The sequence below is a fragment of the Crocuta crocuta genome, unplaced genomic scaffold, assembly GCF_008692635.1.
Source record: "Crocuta crocuta isolate KB4526 unplaced genomic scaffold, BGI_CrCroc_1.0 scaffold489, whole genome shotgun sequence".
NCBI lineage: Eukaryota > Metazoa > Chordata > Mammalia > Carnivora > Hyaenidae > Crocuta > Crocuta crocuta.
In genome coordinates this window covers 211,299-229,183 of record NW_027531874.1, presented here as the reverse complement: position 1 = coordinate 229,183, position 17,885 = coordinate 211,299, and the positions used below count along the sequence as shown (strand labels likewise).

The window sequence follows — 17,885 nt, the reverse complement described above, 5'->3', positions numbered from 1 at the left end:
CTGAAATCTTAAAAATGAGTAGTTTGTAAAAATTACTTTGTTATTTAACAAAGCTTAAAGAAAATTGGATAGGGAAGCTTTGAGAGAGATTGTGTAGAGCTAGCTGGGCCCCATAGCTGGATAGCAACAATATGTTGGGTGCCTTTTATGCATTGGATATACCATCAGTAAGGATTCCGGGATGCAAAGGACAGTGAGAAATGGGAAAAACGTTTATAGAGCACTTTACAATTAATAGAACCTTTCCATATGTCACTGTAGAAGATAACCATCATGATAACCAGTGACATTAAAAGAATAAAAACTGACGTAGACCAGTAGCTCTGTGCTGGGGATGATTTTTGCCCCCACAGAACATTTAGTCATATTTGGAGATATCTTTGATTGTCACCGCTTGGGAAGAGAGGCAGAACAGCTTGAATGCAGTGTGTAGGGAATAGAGATAGTGCTAAATATCCTCCCAGGACAAAGAATTATGTGGTCCAAAATGTCACTAGTGCCAAGGCTAAGAAACCTTGTCTTGGGCATGAGTAATTGGGCCAGGTCATACACTTAGCAAGAATTAGAGGCCAAGACCAGGTCATCTGATGACAGACCCTTTACTTGTTGCCTTATTCATAATCCTTTTGGCATTAAACACTATGATACAGGCAATGGCTTTAGGTGTTTGGAAATTACAATACCACTTGAAATGGTATAAATTATTAACAGGACTTTGTGCTTTGAAAGAGTCAACTCACCCCTCAGTGTTTAAAATTCCCCAGACCTATCTTAGCTAATGGAAGATGACTCCATATCTAACACACAAATGTCACCTTCCTTACTGAGCTGTCCTATACTGGCATTTCACAATTTCCAGAGAATCATTTTATAAATAAGAATATGATTAACTCCTCTAAAGCTATTTTTGTGATTATTGAGGAAATTAGGATTTAATCACCACTCTATTTTTATCAGTACATCTGCTCTTGGGCTAATGGGTTATCATATGGTCTTTATTGAGCAACTGTTATGTGTGTAATATGGTGTGAATGAATGAAGGGCCTCCTTGTCTGCATTTTCTACATTGATTTGGGAGGACTCAGTTAATTTGTGTATTGACCTCAGATTGTCAGATATAATAGCTGGAGTGCAAAAAGAGGCTGTTTTAATTACTATACTAAAGAAAAGTATGTTCAGGGAATGTTATCCAATTTTTCCCATATGCACAAAAAACTAAAGGAAGAGGAAACAGTTTTAAAGATAAAAGAAAATCAGCAACAAAACAACTCCCTAATAAATACCAGAAAATGTGCTTGAAATCCCACTGATCTTATCTTACGTAATTCTTGCCTCTGACCGCGCATTTAGAGCTGACAGAACTGGAATTCGAACACCCATTCTTCTGATTCCAATATCCTTTATAGCGTGCATCTGCCTTCATACCTTCTCATCAGCCTGAATCAAAGAACCTACAACGAGTCATCAGGAAATCTGTAGCTGCTCCATCCCTAAGGGCCTTCATGAAAAGTATATACAGCTCTTGCAAACCAGTATATTTAAATCTTCACCTGTGGTTTTAAAATGATTAATCAAAATTTCTATTAAATGAAGCTTTGACCATTCTAGACCCCTTGTTTCAAATATTTGTGAAGTACTCTATTCAGGCTAGCACTAGTGCTCAGTGGTTAAGCCACTCGAATTCTTATAATATATTATGAATTTTTCTCTTAGGATATTTATTTATTTACTTACTCACTCCGTCACTTAGCAGATACTTACAGGGCATCTACTACCGGTCATCCTAGTACTAGTTCTTAGAAATTAAGTCGTAACACAGTCTGTGCCCTCAGAGAAGCTCATGTGTAATGTGATGAGACAGCTAACAAGTTAGCAAAACTTCTAGATTGTGTTTGAGATGAAGAAATAAAGTGGCTGCAAGAAAAGAGAATAACAAAATAAAAAAGAAATCCACTTTAGAGATAGAAGTCTGTAAGAAAAGAGCTGCCTCAGAGTGGAGGTCTTGAGAGGGTGAGAAGGTAGTAGCTATGTCCTGATGTCAAGGCAGGCAGAGCAGCAGATAGAAAGGCCCTGAGGTGGGAAAGGGTCCCAGACACTCCAGGGACTTGCTGAAGGCCAGTGTGACTGTAGTTCACTGAAGGATGGAAAGATCAGAATGAAATCAAGTACGCAAGAGAAAGGCAAAGGCCAGATCCATCAGGCCTTTGTGGATTGCTGAAGAGAATTTAGTCTGAATGCACTGGGGTACAAAGAAGGATCTTTGAGCCTGAGGGGTGATGTATCTGATCCATATTTTAAAACATCACCTGATCACTGACTGAAGAATGCATCTGAGGAACAAGAGTAAAAATAGCAAATCATTTAAAAGGCTGCTTAGATAGCCTAGATGAGAAGGGGGGATCAGAAGAGATAGAAGTGGGTAAATTTGAAGGATAAAGTGGAGGTTCAGTAGACATTTACCTTGAATGAGCCATCTGTGTACATTTTTTTAGTTTTCTGACTGGTGTCCTAGCCAGGCTGTGTGTCTTGCTCATCTCTGCACCTTCATCTGCTGCTGTAGTTCTGTTGAAAACAGGGTTCTCTAGAATCCTTCCTGTTCTAGTTTTGTGTCTCTCAGTGAAAGTGTGTCCTTCCCACGTAGTAGATATTTGTCACAAATTGTGGGCCCTGAGATGTGCCATCCACATTTGCTATTCTGCCATAGTCATACCATCTTGTGGGATATTTTCATTTATTTTTAATTAATTCTTGCATTTCATTAAAAATGTATTGCCTGACATATTTCAGCAAATATGCTTAATGATAACTCATTTAATTAAGCCACTCATCTAGAAGAAAACATTTTTTAAGTTATTTTATTTATTTATTTATTTTATGTTTATTTATTTTTAAAGGAGAGACAGAGCATGAGTGGGGAGGGGCAGAGAGAGAGAGAGAGGGAGACACATAATCTGAAGCAGGCTCTAAGCTCTGAGCTGTCAGCACAGAGCCTAACACGGGGCTTGAACCAATGAGCTTTGAGATCAGGACGTGATCCCAAGTCAGATGCTTAGCCCACTGAGCCACCCAGACACCCCTTAAGTTTATTTATTTTGGGAGAGAGAGTGTACATGCACACTAGCAAGAAAGGGGCAGAGAAAGAGGGAGAAAATCCCAAGTAGACTCTGGGCTAGCGCAGAGCCCAGTATGACACTCAATCTCACAAACCATGAAATCATGACCTGAGCCAAAATCAAGAGTCAGACACCTAACCAATTAAGCCACCCAGGCACCCCAGAGGAAAGCATTTTCAATAAAAATGAAATGACCAATCAAGAGATTTTTCTTCTTATACCTCAGCTGTTTAAAAACTAATGTGAGGGGTGCCTGGGTGGTTCAGTTGGTTAAATGTCCGACTCTTGGTTTCAGCTCAGGTCATGATCTCATGGTTCTTGGGTTGAAGCCCCACATCAGGCTCTCCACTAACAGCGTGGAGCTGCTTGGGATTCTCTGTATCCCTCTCTCTCTGCCCTTCCACCACTCATGCTATTTCTGTGTCTCTAAAACTTAAGTAAGTAAGTAAATAAATAAATGACTAATGGTGATCTTCAATAAGCCTTTCCTATGCATAATGCAGTTAGAGATGCCAAACACAGAGAATGGTTACAACCTATCTAATATTTCTAATATTTATTCCAACAGAATGTTGAGACCATTTTAGCAAGATAAGCGTTAAAAGTCCTCAATAAGTAATATATCCTAGTTACATTTATGTGTATATAAACAAATACCCTAAATAAAGATGAGGCTATCAAGTGATACAGTCATGATTTAGAGTTTGAAAGATGACAGAAATAATTTTCAGTTAGTCATATGAGTTAAACTTACCATGTTTGGTTTGTTTTAATTTCAGAATTACCATTTCTGAAGATGGAAGTCTCAGAATTGTCAATGTGACTAAGTCAGATGCTGGAAGTTATACCTGTGTAGCCACTAACCATTTTGGAACTGCTAGCAGTACTGGAAACTTGGTAGTAAAAGGTAATGACTAACCCAGAGAACACATACATTGATATAAATGTTTTCATTTCTAGTATTGCCATCTCAGGTGTCAGGAGGGCTGAGTGAGTGGTCTAAGGTGCCAGACTCTAATATTGCTATCTATAGAAGTGGTATCATTCATTTTAATATGTACAGATATCACTGTGTTGCTAAATTAATACATCATGCCAAACATGATATGATTAATGATTCTTAGAGAACTGTTGGTAATGAATATGATTGAAAGGCTATCTTATTTCAGAATCATCCAATACAATTTTGAGAATTACAGCCATTGTATCTATTATACTGTTGTAACTAATGTTATCTTCAATCCTTTAATTAAATTTTCTTTCAAGTCTCTGTAGATTTGAAATTCATGTCTAGGAACACTGTGCTAACAAATTAAAAACCCATGACTCAAATACTATTTTTAGCAAACATTGTTTAAACAATGACATTGGCTATTTTTAAAAGAGCTGCTCTGGTTATTCAGAGATATGGATATGGATTATTCTACCAAAAAGGGCTTTGATCACCTCTGTGCTTTTTTAGTCACTCTGCCAACCCCCTCAGTTTTGAGGAAATAAAATTTTCCACATAACCCTAGTCTTTCTAGTGTATGACAGAAATTCCTTTATGCCCTTAGCACAGCACATGATATGAATCTATTCTAACACCCGGTTGATGGGATGGGCTGAAAGTACTAAATTGCAAAGGATGAGATTTTAATTTACATTTTATTTGCATTTCTATTACTTCCTGTCTTATAGAGTCACAGAATTTTTGAGTTGAAAGGATCTTGGCAATGGTTGATGTGACTAAGGAAGATAAGGCTCAGGTTGGTGACTTTCTCAAGGTCACCAGTAGTGGAAGAGGGTTGTTGAACCTGGACTCCTGTACCAGAAAATCATTTTAATTGTTTTCTTTATCTATAATATATTTTTATAAAATAGATATTTTTCTATAATAGATATAGATGGGTCATATAATATTATTTCCTTCTTCCTATTTGTAGCTCCCTCTATGAAGTAAGATAGCCTAAGAAAAGTAAAAGTATCTATCTGTTTATCTATCTTAGTTGTAATTTAAAGAAGAAAGCTAACAATTATCTAATTGCATATTTTGGGGTCTTTGGAAATTGGTAAAATACTACCATTTGGAGAAGACTTTTTATTCAAAACATACTTATCTTTGCAGATAGAAAAATTGGAAGGCCAAGAGTCAGAAGTAAATCTGTATTTAGATTATCTCCACTGTTTCATTCTGTTAATTAATCACTCACAGCAATAGCATGGGCAGAGGACTATGTGTTCATTCAATTTCACAGGGCAAAGAGAAAAAGAAGTTAGATAATATTTGTAAATCAAAATTCCAGGTAGAGGTCTTTGCTAATATATGACTTTCTCAGCTGAAGAAGGAAACAAGGATCAGCTAGGACCAAGAAGAATCCCAAGGTTTCAGAGTTGGTTAATGGCAGAGCTGGGACCCAATTATACATTATGTGCTAGTTATAGAGATACAAGAGAGTACTAGGCAACAGTCTTAGGTAGTGATTAAGAGACCGGGCTTATAGGCAGAGAGATCTGGCTTTGAATCTCATTTTTCTCACTAACTCTGTAACCTTGGACTACATAATTAACCTGTGTTGGGATAATAGCAGCACCAACTTTTTGAGTGGTTTTGATGACTGTGATAATTCATGTTAAGTGCTTAACATAATGTTTGGCACTCAGGAAATATTAGTGGTTTTGTTGTTGTTGCTTATATTTTAATAAAATGGCTGCATATACTTTCTAAATCTTGTTGAAATGAACATTTATGAACTTGCCACCACCAACCCCTTAGAGTAATTAACAAAGAGAAGTGAGCCTGCCATAAGAAAATACCCGAGAATGTGAAAGATGATAAACTCCTAAGACTAGAAACCACTTTTTACGGTTCTCTATTGCTGACAGTGAGGTGTTTTTATATGTAGGTCCATGTTCTGTCCTGTGTTGGACCAGCATCCTTCTCATAAGCCTTGATTTCCTTGGCTTTCAAGATAGTGGACAGAAAGGAATGTCGTATATTTCCCATTAGAGTTTATATCCCAGCAATACAGCCAGTCCCAGGGCACTCTATCCCCAATGATCCAGATGGTTCCCTGATGCCTGTCTTGTGCTGAATCATGCTGGACAACTTGCCAATACACCAGTTATGAAGTATGCCTTGGCCACCCCATATTTTGGGCGAATATAAACGTTGCTGAGGTAGGAACTTCTACCTTTTGTAAAAGATTAAATACTTTATTTCTAGAATTTTAATTAAATGTAAATGATGATTCTCCAAATATAGTGTAAGAGATAGTTTTAGGCAGTTCATACTTTAACTGTTTGTTTTTGTTTTATTTTTATAATTTTAGTAATTTGTTTCTTACAGTGTGTATTAGGAAAATACTAGTTTTCCATTCATGGCAATGATAAAAAAAAAAAACTTCCCCTTAAAACATATTTAAGTAAAGGGACGCCTGGGTGGCTCAGTAGGTTAAGCATCTGACTTTTGATTTCGGCTCAGATCATGATCTCACGGTTCATGAGTTAAAGCCCTGCCTCGGGCTCTGCACTGATAGTGCAGAGCCTCCTTGAGATTCTCTCTTTCTTCCTCTCTCTACCCCTCCCCTGCTCATGCTCTCCCTCTCTCTCTCTCTCTCAAAATAAATAAAAACTTAAAAAAATAATAAAAGGTATTTAAGTAAAGAAGTGAGTAATAGTAAGAAAAATATTAAGTATGTGTTATTATTATGAGGCAATATACAAAATCATAAAGATGGGATATGAAGACTGGAAAAGATGAAACATTCGTATTTTACAGGAGTTTTAGCAGACTTATGGAAAGAATATAGAGGGACCTATGATAGGATCAGTACATGGAACTGTTTTGCTGAGGCACATGGAACACTTTAAAACTGAAATGTCCTAATATGGGGGAATGAAAAAGACCATGGCAGGAAGAGCCAGGTAGCCTGTGAAAGAGGAAGGCAGAGATCTGTAGGTATGAGCCCTGAGTTCATTGGCTCCCTGCCAGGGGGAGTTCATTTGTTTAAACACCAAGCTCTTTCTGGGCTTGGCTGGTGGTACTCTCCTGCAGTCAGTTTTTCTGCAGAGGTTCTCTGCTTCTTTTATTATTCTTATAGGTGAGATGGGGGAAAAAAGCAATATGAGTTTTATCTGGTCCATATGTTCACAGAAGTTAGCAATCCTGTTACTTTAGGTAAGGTCAGAAGGTATTTGAAAGAACATTTATCTCCCGTTGCTTGGTTCTGACTCCCATTAACATTAATGGGAAGTACATGTGTGTGCATAGGGGCATCCAGACCACCAGGTCTCTGTGAAGGACATTAACATAAACTGAGAAATGCAATTTAGAAATCTGCCCCATAAAGCACGATAAAGGCAGAGAAAACCATTCTGAACTCCACGTGAACTGTGCCAAGTACTGAATCGCACATCATAATGTTTCAGCCCTGTACCTTTAATGTAAATGTAACAGATTAGCCTGAAATATGACTGAGCACTGTATTTTAATTCAATTTTGAGATCTACAAAGGGACTAATTTATCAGAGAAGGTGTTCTCTAACCTTAAAATGTGCTTGTATTCGTTTTGATCTCCTCGTATGTAGGATTAAAACACCGTGAAGGTCAGACATCAGAACACATCTTCTCTAACCTTTTTATAATAATTCTGTCATTAACAGTGCTTTTAAAATCCAATTCTCTTTCTCCTCACCCCCACCACCGTGTTTTGAAGGGAGGCCGAAGATAGTGTCAAACACAGGGTCAGTAAGTAAGCGGGTGGGAGAGAAGGAAGGGATAAATCCACCAGAGCAGGTACAGGAGGCTTAAAATAAATCTCTGGCTGGCAACCATAAAATGGATAAATATTCAGATTATGCATGAGCAGGCTTCCAAACTGCAGAATTCTGACAGGTGCCCAGGGGGCTCTTGATTATCATCCCATCATCTGAATTTCTAAATTTTACTGATATTATTTTTTAAACTAGCTATAGCATAGTTGGGATTTGGTTTGCTGTTTAATTTTAAACAAGAACAGTTCTCATAACAGACCCCTGAATCACACCAGAAAGCATAATATTTGACCTTTCAGCAAAGATGAGCTTCAGCAGTTGTCGACATCATTAAGAACTATACAGAGGGCAGGCTGCATTTACATGCAATATTGTACTTACTAATTCATTTTTATCTCTATGGCAGAGTAAAAGGCATGCCGTTACACGTGACACAGTGTCTTTGCTGTACAGGTTTTGTATGACAGATGTTTTTAAGAAGCACTCCTAAAGAAGAGCAACTTAGGGCATTTGTCTTAAATGTAGTTCAGCAACATAACTATGGTTCTAGCAACCCGAGCTCCTATTGATCACCTCCAGGCATGAAAATGAAGTGCAAGGCTTTAAGCTATGGATGTTATTATCATAGTTCTCTTGCTGAACCACAACCAAAATGACCTTGAGTCAGTCTACAGCTGGTGATTCCAGACTATACTTCGAGAATCCCTGTCCTACATCAAAGAACTTTGTACATGCCACATTGCAAGTGAAAGTTCAATAGAATGCTTAACAGAAGTATAGATTACCAGTGCCCTAACCTAATAAATCTAAATCTTTAGCGATGAGGCCTGAAAAATGAACATTTTTAATAAGTGTCCTACTTGATCTTGATATACACCATATTTCCAGGGGTTGCCAAATGATGGCCCATGGGCCAAAGCTAGCTAACTGTCCGTTTATGTATAGCCCAGGAGCTAAGAACAGTTTCCACATGTTTAACTGAATAAAAAAATTTAAAAGAATAATAACAATTTCAGGTATGTGAAAAAGTTATTAAATGCAACTTTCCTAGAGTTTATAAACAGGTTTTCAGCAGAACACAGCCATGTCATTTGTTTACACATTAACTGTGGTTATTTTTACCCAACAGCAGAATTGAACAATCATGACAAAAACCATGTAATATATAACTACCTACATAATATCCTCAATGTTGCCTCTTAACTAGCAAAACCTAAAATATTTGTTATTCAGCCCTTTCTAGAAAACAAAAACAAAAACTTACTGATCCTTTCTTTTATGAGTTTTTTCTTTCCCTAGACAGATCTTCAACACTTGGTCCAAGGTGTAGCCTAGCTAGGTTATACAGAAACTGACAATTTTGATATCCCCTTGAGTTTGAGTACAAGCTGAAATTGTTGGGATTAGTTCTTTTCACAGACCTTAGCCTTACCCCAGTATGAAAAGGGTTGACCTAGTACTTGGATATAAGTCAAAAATGCAGAGACTATTGGATCATTGATTGAGAGGCAGGAGAAAAAATCCCTGGTAGACACTAGAACAGTGTATTCAGTCTGATTCTGCTGGAATGAGGAGGCCTCACACTGCTGGAACCAGACTGTTAGACCAGGGATAGTCCTGAAGCACAAAATGTGTCAACTGGGGTTTATCAAGATATTTATCTCTTCCTGAACTTGTCACTGTCACCAGCCTAAATCAGTTGAACTGTTTCACATTTAGTTTACCCATCTCTCTGGCTGCAGGTTGTTCTTTTACTTTTTTTTTTTCTTTTTAAAGTTGCCCTATATATACATTTTACCCTGTTTTCGTCTGAATTTTAAAATATTTCTTAATGGATCAATGAATAAAATAATTTTTAAAAATTAAAAAATAAATAAAAAGACTTCTTTTTATTTTCCAGATTACATGTTTTTCTATTCAGTGCACGGAATTACTTTTATAATAAGAAAAGCATTGTACTTTATCTTTGATACAAAAGAGATTCTCAGTAGAATTTAACTAAGACCTCAAGTATTTGGGGGCACCTAGGTGGCTCAGTCGGTTAAGCGTCAGATTTCAGCTCAGGTCATCATCTCACTGTTCCTGGGATTTGAGCCCCATTTCAGGCTCTGTGCTGACAGCTCAGAGCCTGGACCCTGCTTTGGATTCTGTGTGTCTCTCTCTCTGCCNTGCCCTAACCTAATAAATCTAAATCTTTAGCGATGAGGCCTGAAAAATGAACATTTTTAATAAGTGTCCTACTTGATCTTGATATACACCATATTTCCAGGGGTTGCCAAATGATGGCCCATGGGCCAAAGCTAGCTAACTGTCCGTTTATGTATAGCCCAGGAGCTAAGAACAGTTTCCACATGTTTAACTGAATAAAAAAATTTAAAAGAATAATAACAATTTCAGGTATGTGAAAAAGTTATTAAATGCAACTTTCCTAGAGTTTATAAACAGGTTTTCAGCAGAACACAGCCATGTCATTTGTTTACACATTAACTGTGGTTATTTTTACCCAACAGCAGAATTGAACAATCATGACAAAAACCATGTAATATATAACTACCTACATAATATCCTCAATGTTGCCTCTTAACTAGCAAAACCTAAAATATTTGTTATTCAGCCCTTTCTAGAAAACAAAAACAAAAACTTACTGATCCTTTCTTTTATGAGTTTTTTCTTTCCCTAGACAGATCTTCAACACTTGGTCCAAGGTGTAGCCTAGCTAGGTTATACAGAAACTGACAATTTTGATATCCCCTTGAGTTTGAGTACAAGCTGAAATTGTTGGGATTAGTTCTTTTCACAGACCTTAGCCTTACCCCAGTATGAAAAGGGTTGACCTAGTACTTGGATATAAGTCAAAAATGCAGAGACTATTGGATCATTGATTGAGAGGCAGGAGAAAAAATCCCTGGTAGACACTAGAACAGTGTATTCAGTCTGATTCTGCTGGAATGAGGAGGCCTCACACTGCTGGAACCAGACTGTTAGACCAGGGATAGTCCTGAAGCACAAAATGTGTCAACTGGGGTTTATCAAGATATTTATCTCTTCCTGAACTTGTCACTGTCACCAGCCTAAATCAGTTGAACTGTTTCACATTTAGTTTACCCATCTCTCTGGCTGCAGGTTGTTCTTTTACTTTTTTTTTTTCTTTTTAAAGTTGCCCTATATATACATTTTACCCTGTTTTCGTCTGAATTTTAAAATATTTCTTAATGGATCAATGAATAAAATAATTTTTAAAAATTAAAAAATAAATAAAAAGACTTCTTTTTATTTTCCAGATTACATGTTTTTCTATTCAGTGCACGGAATTACTTTTATAATAAGAAAAGCATTGTACTTTATCTTTGATACAAAAGAGATTCTCAGTAGAATTTAACTAAGACCTCAAGTATTTGGGGGCACCTAGGTGGCTCAGTCGGTTAAGCGTCAGATTTCAGCTCAGGTCATCATCTCACTGTTCCTGGGATTTGAGCCCCATTTCAGGCTCTGTGCTGACAGCTCAGAGCCTGGACCCTGCTTTGGATTCTGTGTGTCTCTCTCTCTGCCCCTCCCCTGCTCATGCTCTGTCTCTGTCTCTCAAAAATAAGTAAATGTTAGAAAATTTTTAAAAAAAGACCTCAAATACTCATAACAAGAAGTTCTTTTGAATTCTCATTTTCTATTCCTATAAAGGGAAGATATGCCTGTGGCTTACTCAACATTTAATTGATGCCTTCATTGCCAGAATGCTCATGTCCATTCCATCAAGAGTTTATTTACATTTAGAAGAAAAGATGTTATCAAATACATACATATAACAGACAGAAAGGAAATTCTTACCAACACCAATAAGTTTCTATAGCGTTTCTACAGTATACCATGTAAAATACTTCTGTTTTTAACTATAAGACATTGAGAAATATCAACCTATCTATGCATACCATGGCTGACACAATAAGTAGAGTCTCTTCAATTGGAACCTTTTTTGAAAATGAGTTTGAAACAGCCCACATCTTCTATGTAAAATTATTCAAGGCTTTATCCATATTTGACTGGGGATCAATCAGAAATCAGTGACCAGCAGTGACATTTGGCTGCTAACCCACAACAAAAGCTTTTAACATTGGGCCCTTATAACAGAATATATTTCAACCTAATTAAGTGTCTTCCACTGGAACCAATTATTTCTAGGCAATAATTAAGGGTCTTTCTAATAGGATTAACACAAATTCTGACCCAAGGCACCTAGAGTAGGAAAAGTTTGTTGTTAAAAGTGCTAAATGCTAATTATGTTAGGTCCCTTGGTAGAAGGACAGTGGCCAGAATATTTCAATACTAGATCCTGTTAGATCTGAGAAGACCTGCCACAATGGAGTTGGCAACAGTCAACTAAAATAGAAGAATCCTAAAGAAAGGATAGCTAAGTGTGCCTTTTGTTCCTTCCGTGTTCACAGAGCATGACATAACCTGGGACTCTTTCTACCAAGACATGAAGCCAAGATCTTAATGAAACAGTGTAATATTTCCCCTGACATTCCTGTGAGCCCTAATGAGGGCCATGTGGACGTAGCAAATAGTATGCCTTTAGCAATATCAATCATAGATAGAATGATTACCCTTTTGTCTAATTCTTTCTGTAAAAGAGCTTCTCTTTTATAATGCGAAGATTATAATGCTAAGATATAGCCTTTTATAATGCTAAGGTTTAAGTTTATTAAGATTGCATACCATGACAGTCTTTTCTGACTGCATCCTGCCATGATTTCTTCATCCTTAGTCTAGAGCGAGGAAGTAATCCCCTAACTCTTGTATTCCTATGCAAACTCTGCCCTTTCGTAGGAAGGTATCTATGCTGAGGTGGGCTTCACATTCTTGCTTTTGGTATAAAAGGCATACTGCCAGCCAACAAGATTTTGAACAAAATCTCAATCTCACTAGATTGCTAATAAGAAAAATGCAAATGTAAGCACCAGTGTAATATGATTTTTTATATAATAAATTGGCAAAAGATAAACATCAACAAAATCTTTTGTTGATGAGAGTGTGAAGAGAGTACTCATGCACTCCCTGTAAGTAGGAATGCAAAGAAAAAGAGACCCCATATAGAGAAAATAACATTGAAAAAGTACAATCTCCATGGCTTAGGAATTCCATTTCTGGGTGTCTACCCTAGAGGAAATTATACATGTTCTGAGGTAGACTTGCAAAGATGTTCATTACATTGTTGTTTGTAATAACAAAAGTACACAAGCAAATCAGAGAATAATACATGTGGTATTATTTCATATAATGCATGTAATATGATTTAATATAAGATTAGTAACAGGAAATCATACCATATAATATTTAAACATAAAAATGCATGCTCAGGATAAACATTAACTCATAGTATTTGTGAGAGAAGGGATCTGGAGCGAGGTTATATGAAAGGACTTCAGCTGTATTGGTAATGTTTTATTTTGGTAAAATTTTCATACATATTCAGAGGGGGAAAGACTGGAAAAAACATTAGAGACTGCTGATTCTAGAAATGGGAATATGTGTTCTGCTAATTTGTTTTTGTTAGTCTTCTACGTATAATAACTCAAATTAAAAGGAAATGCCAGGTCAGAATTCTTTTGCACGGTAAGATATTACAGTCAAAATCATTCAGACAGTGGATCCGATTTTCTACCTCTCCTCCAGATATTATAGAATAGATAAAAACCTTATTGCCAATTATATTTAACCTTTTTAATCCAAAATTGTCTTTTAAAGAAAATCTCTACTGTAGAATGAAATAAATGGTTTAGTTCCTAATGAATACTTACCAATCTAAATAAATAAAACAAACAAACAATAAAGGCAAACAGAATATGACTCTTTGGCTTCATTAAATGTGAAGCACATAATTAATTTCTTTTCCGGCAATTCAAAGAGACTTGTGTTGTTCTGATTCAGTTTAATTGAACTTATTACCACAAGCAGATAATAAGAAGATTATTGAAGATATCCATCTGGCTTGCACTGAAAGGCTCACATGTTTCATTCTTCATGGCTGTCATAGGCCGTACTAATTGCCTCATTTTAGCTTTTTTACAATCAGTATGACTTAGCTATTAATGTGATAAAATTCTTACTCAAGAGGAAGTTGATATTAAAAAGCATACATCTCTGGCCTACCTCCACTACCACTACTGAACACATCCTCAGCATTATTAAAGTTATATATTTTTCAAATACATAAATAAAAATCCATCTTTTTCTTGTGCATATCTTTTTAGGTTACATCTGTCATCTTATATCTTGCCATATAGCTATTTCCCTACTGAAGGAAAGAAATGGTTTATGTTGAGCTTTTTAGCTCATAAAATGTTTAAAGATCAATGTAGTTTGTTTTCAGCTATGGTATGTTTTTCTTTTTGTAATTTCCAAGGCTGAAATGGATTTTAAATGGCTAATTATGTAATAAATTAAAAGGGAAGTAAAATTAAGCACTTTTATCTTCTGCCCCTAAATATCAGAGCTTCCTGTGGTTTGAAGATGATACTTTGTCATGCAGACTGGTTGGTTTTATATGGACAAGCTCTTGCAGAAGCAGAGGGGTGTATGTGCTGTGTGTATGTGTGTGTGTGTTAAATCATCCATCTCCTTTTATTTTAGAGGTGGTCCCATGAGGGAAGCCAGCATTTGGTCCCAATTCCAAAAAGGAAGTTTGGACTATTGCAAACCCTGAACCAGAAAAGAGATGTGTCAGAAAAATTCATGAGTGATCCTCACCTTCCTTTCTTGGCATTTGTTTTCTGTACCAGAGGCAGGAGGGGGGTTTGCTGTCCCAAAGGAGTAATGCCACCAAACCATAATTGAATTTCTCTGGCTGTCATAGGCAATCAAATCTAAGAAAACCTCCCAAAAGACTGTAGGCTTTTAGGTTAAATACAGGATCTGACCAAGAAGAAGGCAAGTTAATTAATACTTCCATCATTTCTCTCTGATTTACTCTAGCAAGATTCATTTCTAAAAGGTTAAAATGGTTGTCTCTTTATGCAGCCATTTGAAGAGCCAAAAGTAGGTTACTAGCTATGGAAGAAGAAATGTAAGCAGAACACTTAGAGCAACAGTGACTTTTTACATGGCCTTCTAGCAGTTCTATAATCACTGTGCAGAAGTGCAAGACATGTTATTAAATGAATATTAGCAATGTCCACTTTGAAAGTTGCCCATATAGAAAACATGTCACCTATCATCATATTAACTTCCCCCCTTCTCTCTCTTCAGAAGTAGAACTGCTTATAAATGTAAGTCAGGCTTGGGTTTTTCCCAGAAGAGTGGAATCCAAAGGGTCTAATCAGAAGTTCCTTCTCTTTCATATCTATTTTCATAAGGCTAGCCCACATATCTTGTGATATAAATCTGTCTGTGTTGGCTTTGTCTACAATATAAATAAAATAGCTGGTCACAATGCTATTTGCACTTAATGCTTCTTGATGGGTAAGGCTAAGAAAAAGTAAATTATACAGACCAGTATGCTTGATGAGAAGACAATCTGATACAATCCAAATATGACAGAACAGTCAAAAGATACAAATGACATAGTTGTCACCCTCCCTCTGTGACACCATGGGCCACAGACCACAAGCATCACAATTGCCTGTGTTGTTGTTTTTTTTTAATAAATGCACTTTCTCTCCTGCTCTGATGAGCAAAAATCTCCAAAGGTGCAACCCAGGAATTTCCATTTTTAGTAATTTCTCTAGGGAATGCCTGGCTGCACACCTAAGAGCTCACAGCCTAAGAGTAGATGCTGATAGGCAAAGAGATAGAGCTTTGTTGAAAGTATAGAAGGAACAAAAAGGAAGGAATGAAGAGGAGATTCACTGAGGGGATAAAAGTGATAATTGAACTGGGAACTGAGGAATGAATAAGAGCTCACCAGGTTATGAAATATAAAGGTAATATCAGGCAAAAGAAATTTATCTAATAGCCAAAGACATAAAAGCTCCCAGCATGTTTAGGGAAAAACCAGTGAAAAGATGAAATGAGAACATGTCCAGAGAAGAGGCCCCTGAAACACCCTTGGCCATATTTCAGGAACTGTGAGCAATAAAAAGGCAAATATTTTGATTTTTCTCTTTAATGGAAATAAAACACGTTCCATTAATTATATGTACATGATCTTGAGACCAACTTCAAGGGAAATTTAACATGTTCTAACAGGATTTAAAAAGAAAAGTAGTTATCACAGCATAGGATATTTTAAATCCTTTTCTAAGTATGTGATAATTCATGTTATTTATAGAAATATTAGAAAAAAGTTAATCTCATTCAGAGAGATCCATTTAAATATGTTTTACATTTATTTACTGAATTACATCTAGGTATGTGTGTGCGTGTGTGTGTGTGTGTGTGTGTATTTAAATCTATATTTGATCCTTGAACAATGCAAGGATTAGGGCCACCCACTTCTGTGCAGTCAAAAATCCAAATATAAGTTTTGATTCCCCCCAAATTTAACTAGTAATAGCCTTCTATTGACAGAAAGCCTTGCAAATAACATAAAGTCATTTAACACAATTTTGTATATTGTATGTATTACATAATATATTCTTACAATAATGTAATCTAGAGAAAAGAAAATGCTATTAAAAATCATGAAGAAGAGGAAATACATTTACTGCACTGTATGTTTAAAAACAAAAAATCTATAAATGGACCCATGTAGTTCACTCATGTTGTTCAAGGCCAGTTGTATATCTATCTATCTGCAAATATGTAAATAGATATCCTCATACAAAAGGATCCTGCTATGGGTACCTGGGTTGGTTAATGTCAGACTCTTGTTGGCTCAGGTCATGATCTCACAGTTCATGGAATTGAGCCCTGTGTAGGACTCGGTGCAGACAGCTCAGAGCCTACTTGGGATTCTCTCTCTCTTTCTCTCTCTCTCTCTCTCTCTCTCTCTTTCTCTCTCTCTCTCTCTCTCTCTCTTTCTCATAATAAATAAAACTTTTGAAAAATAAGATCCTACTGTACACACAAGGGAGGGGCAGAGAGAGAGAGAAACAGAATCTGAAGCAGGCTCCAGGCTCTAAGCTATCAGAGCCCAACATGGGGCTCAAACTCACGAACTGGGAAATTATGACCTGAGCCAAAGTCAGATGTTTAACTGACTGAGCCACCCAGGAGCCCCATAAAAGATAATCAGATGAACCAAATGCAACAAGCCTAATTTAATAGTGGCAAATGTAAAGATTTACACTTGGCCCCCAAAACCAGGATGAGAGAGTCAAATTTTAGGTTATACTGTGTGTTTAAAGTTTTAGTTGACTCTAAGATCTTTGCTAAGTCAGCAATATTCCATAGTTTTTTGAGGCAAATTAGATCTATAATTAATAGAGTATCCAAAATAAGAGAGGGGAAAAACTACAGTAATATTGATGAAAATGCTGAGAAAGGTCAATGTTTTTATTCCTAGACTGACAGTAAAAATTTGAAATACGTCTAGAGGAAGGTAGCAAGGGTGATGGTAGGAAGCACAGCTAAAGAAACTGAGGCTGGTGAGGCCAAAGAAGACCTATAGATGGTGGGTGTTTCCACACATTTGAAGAGGTAGCACACTATGTGACATCAAAATAGTACCGGGATAGATGTGTGGAAAGCATTAGATCAAAGCATTAGATATTTTTGTGTATTCAATTTTTGAAAAATGTTCAAATACTTAAACCATGCAAAGGATGATACTAGTGATTTTTCTATTATTGATAATGATCACTTCCAGACCGGACACACGCTCTGGGGAGGCACTGCAGAAAGAATTCAGGCATCAGATGGGACTATGTGGTCTGAGTGGCCTCTAAGGGACATTTTCTAGTAATTTTAACATACTGACAGCCTACTCTGGTGACTTTGTAAACATCGATACATATCAACCTCCCAACTCAGAAATGTTCTCATTCTGCAGTGTTGTAGTTTTAAAAACTTATTTCTGCCCTATGTGTCTTTCTACCCCTGAGCAAAAGTATGCCTCAAGGTTGAATTCTATCATGTTGGCTTAAT

At 36.7% G+C, this 17,885-nt stretch overlaps 1 protein-coding gene across 8 annotated transcripts in view; it reads left to right on the top strand.

Annotated features, from left to right (window-relative positions):
* Positions 1-17,885, top strand: part of CNTN4 (contactin 4) — a 902,287-nt gene that overhangs the window by 826,605 nt on the left and 57,797 nt on the right. For all 8 annotated transcript variants that reach the window (XM_077772911.1, XM_077772904.1, XM_077772907.1 and 5 more), the window contains one exon: positions 3,893-4,020. In XM_077772911.1, coding sequence (XP_077629037.1) covers positions 3,893-4,020 — 128 coding nt within the window. The remainder of the gene's footprint in view (positions 1-3,892; positions 4,021-17,885) is intronic.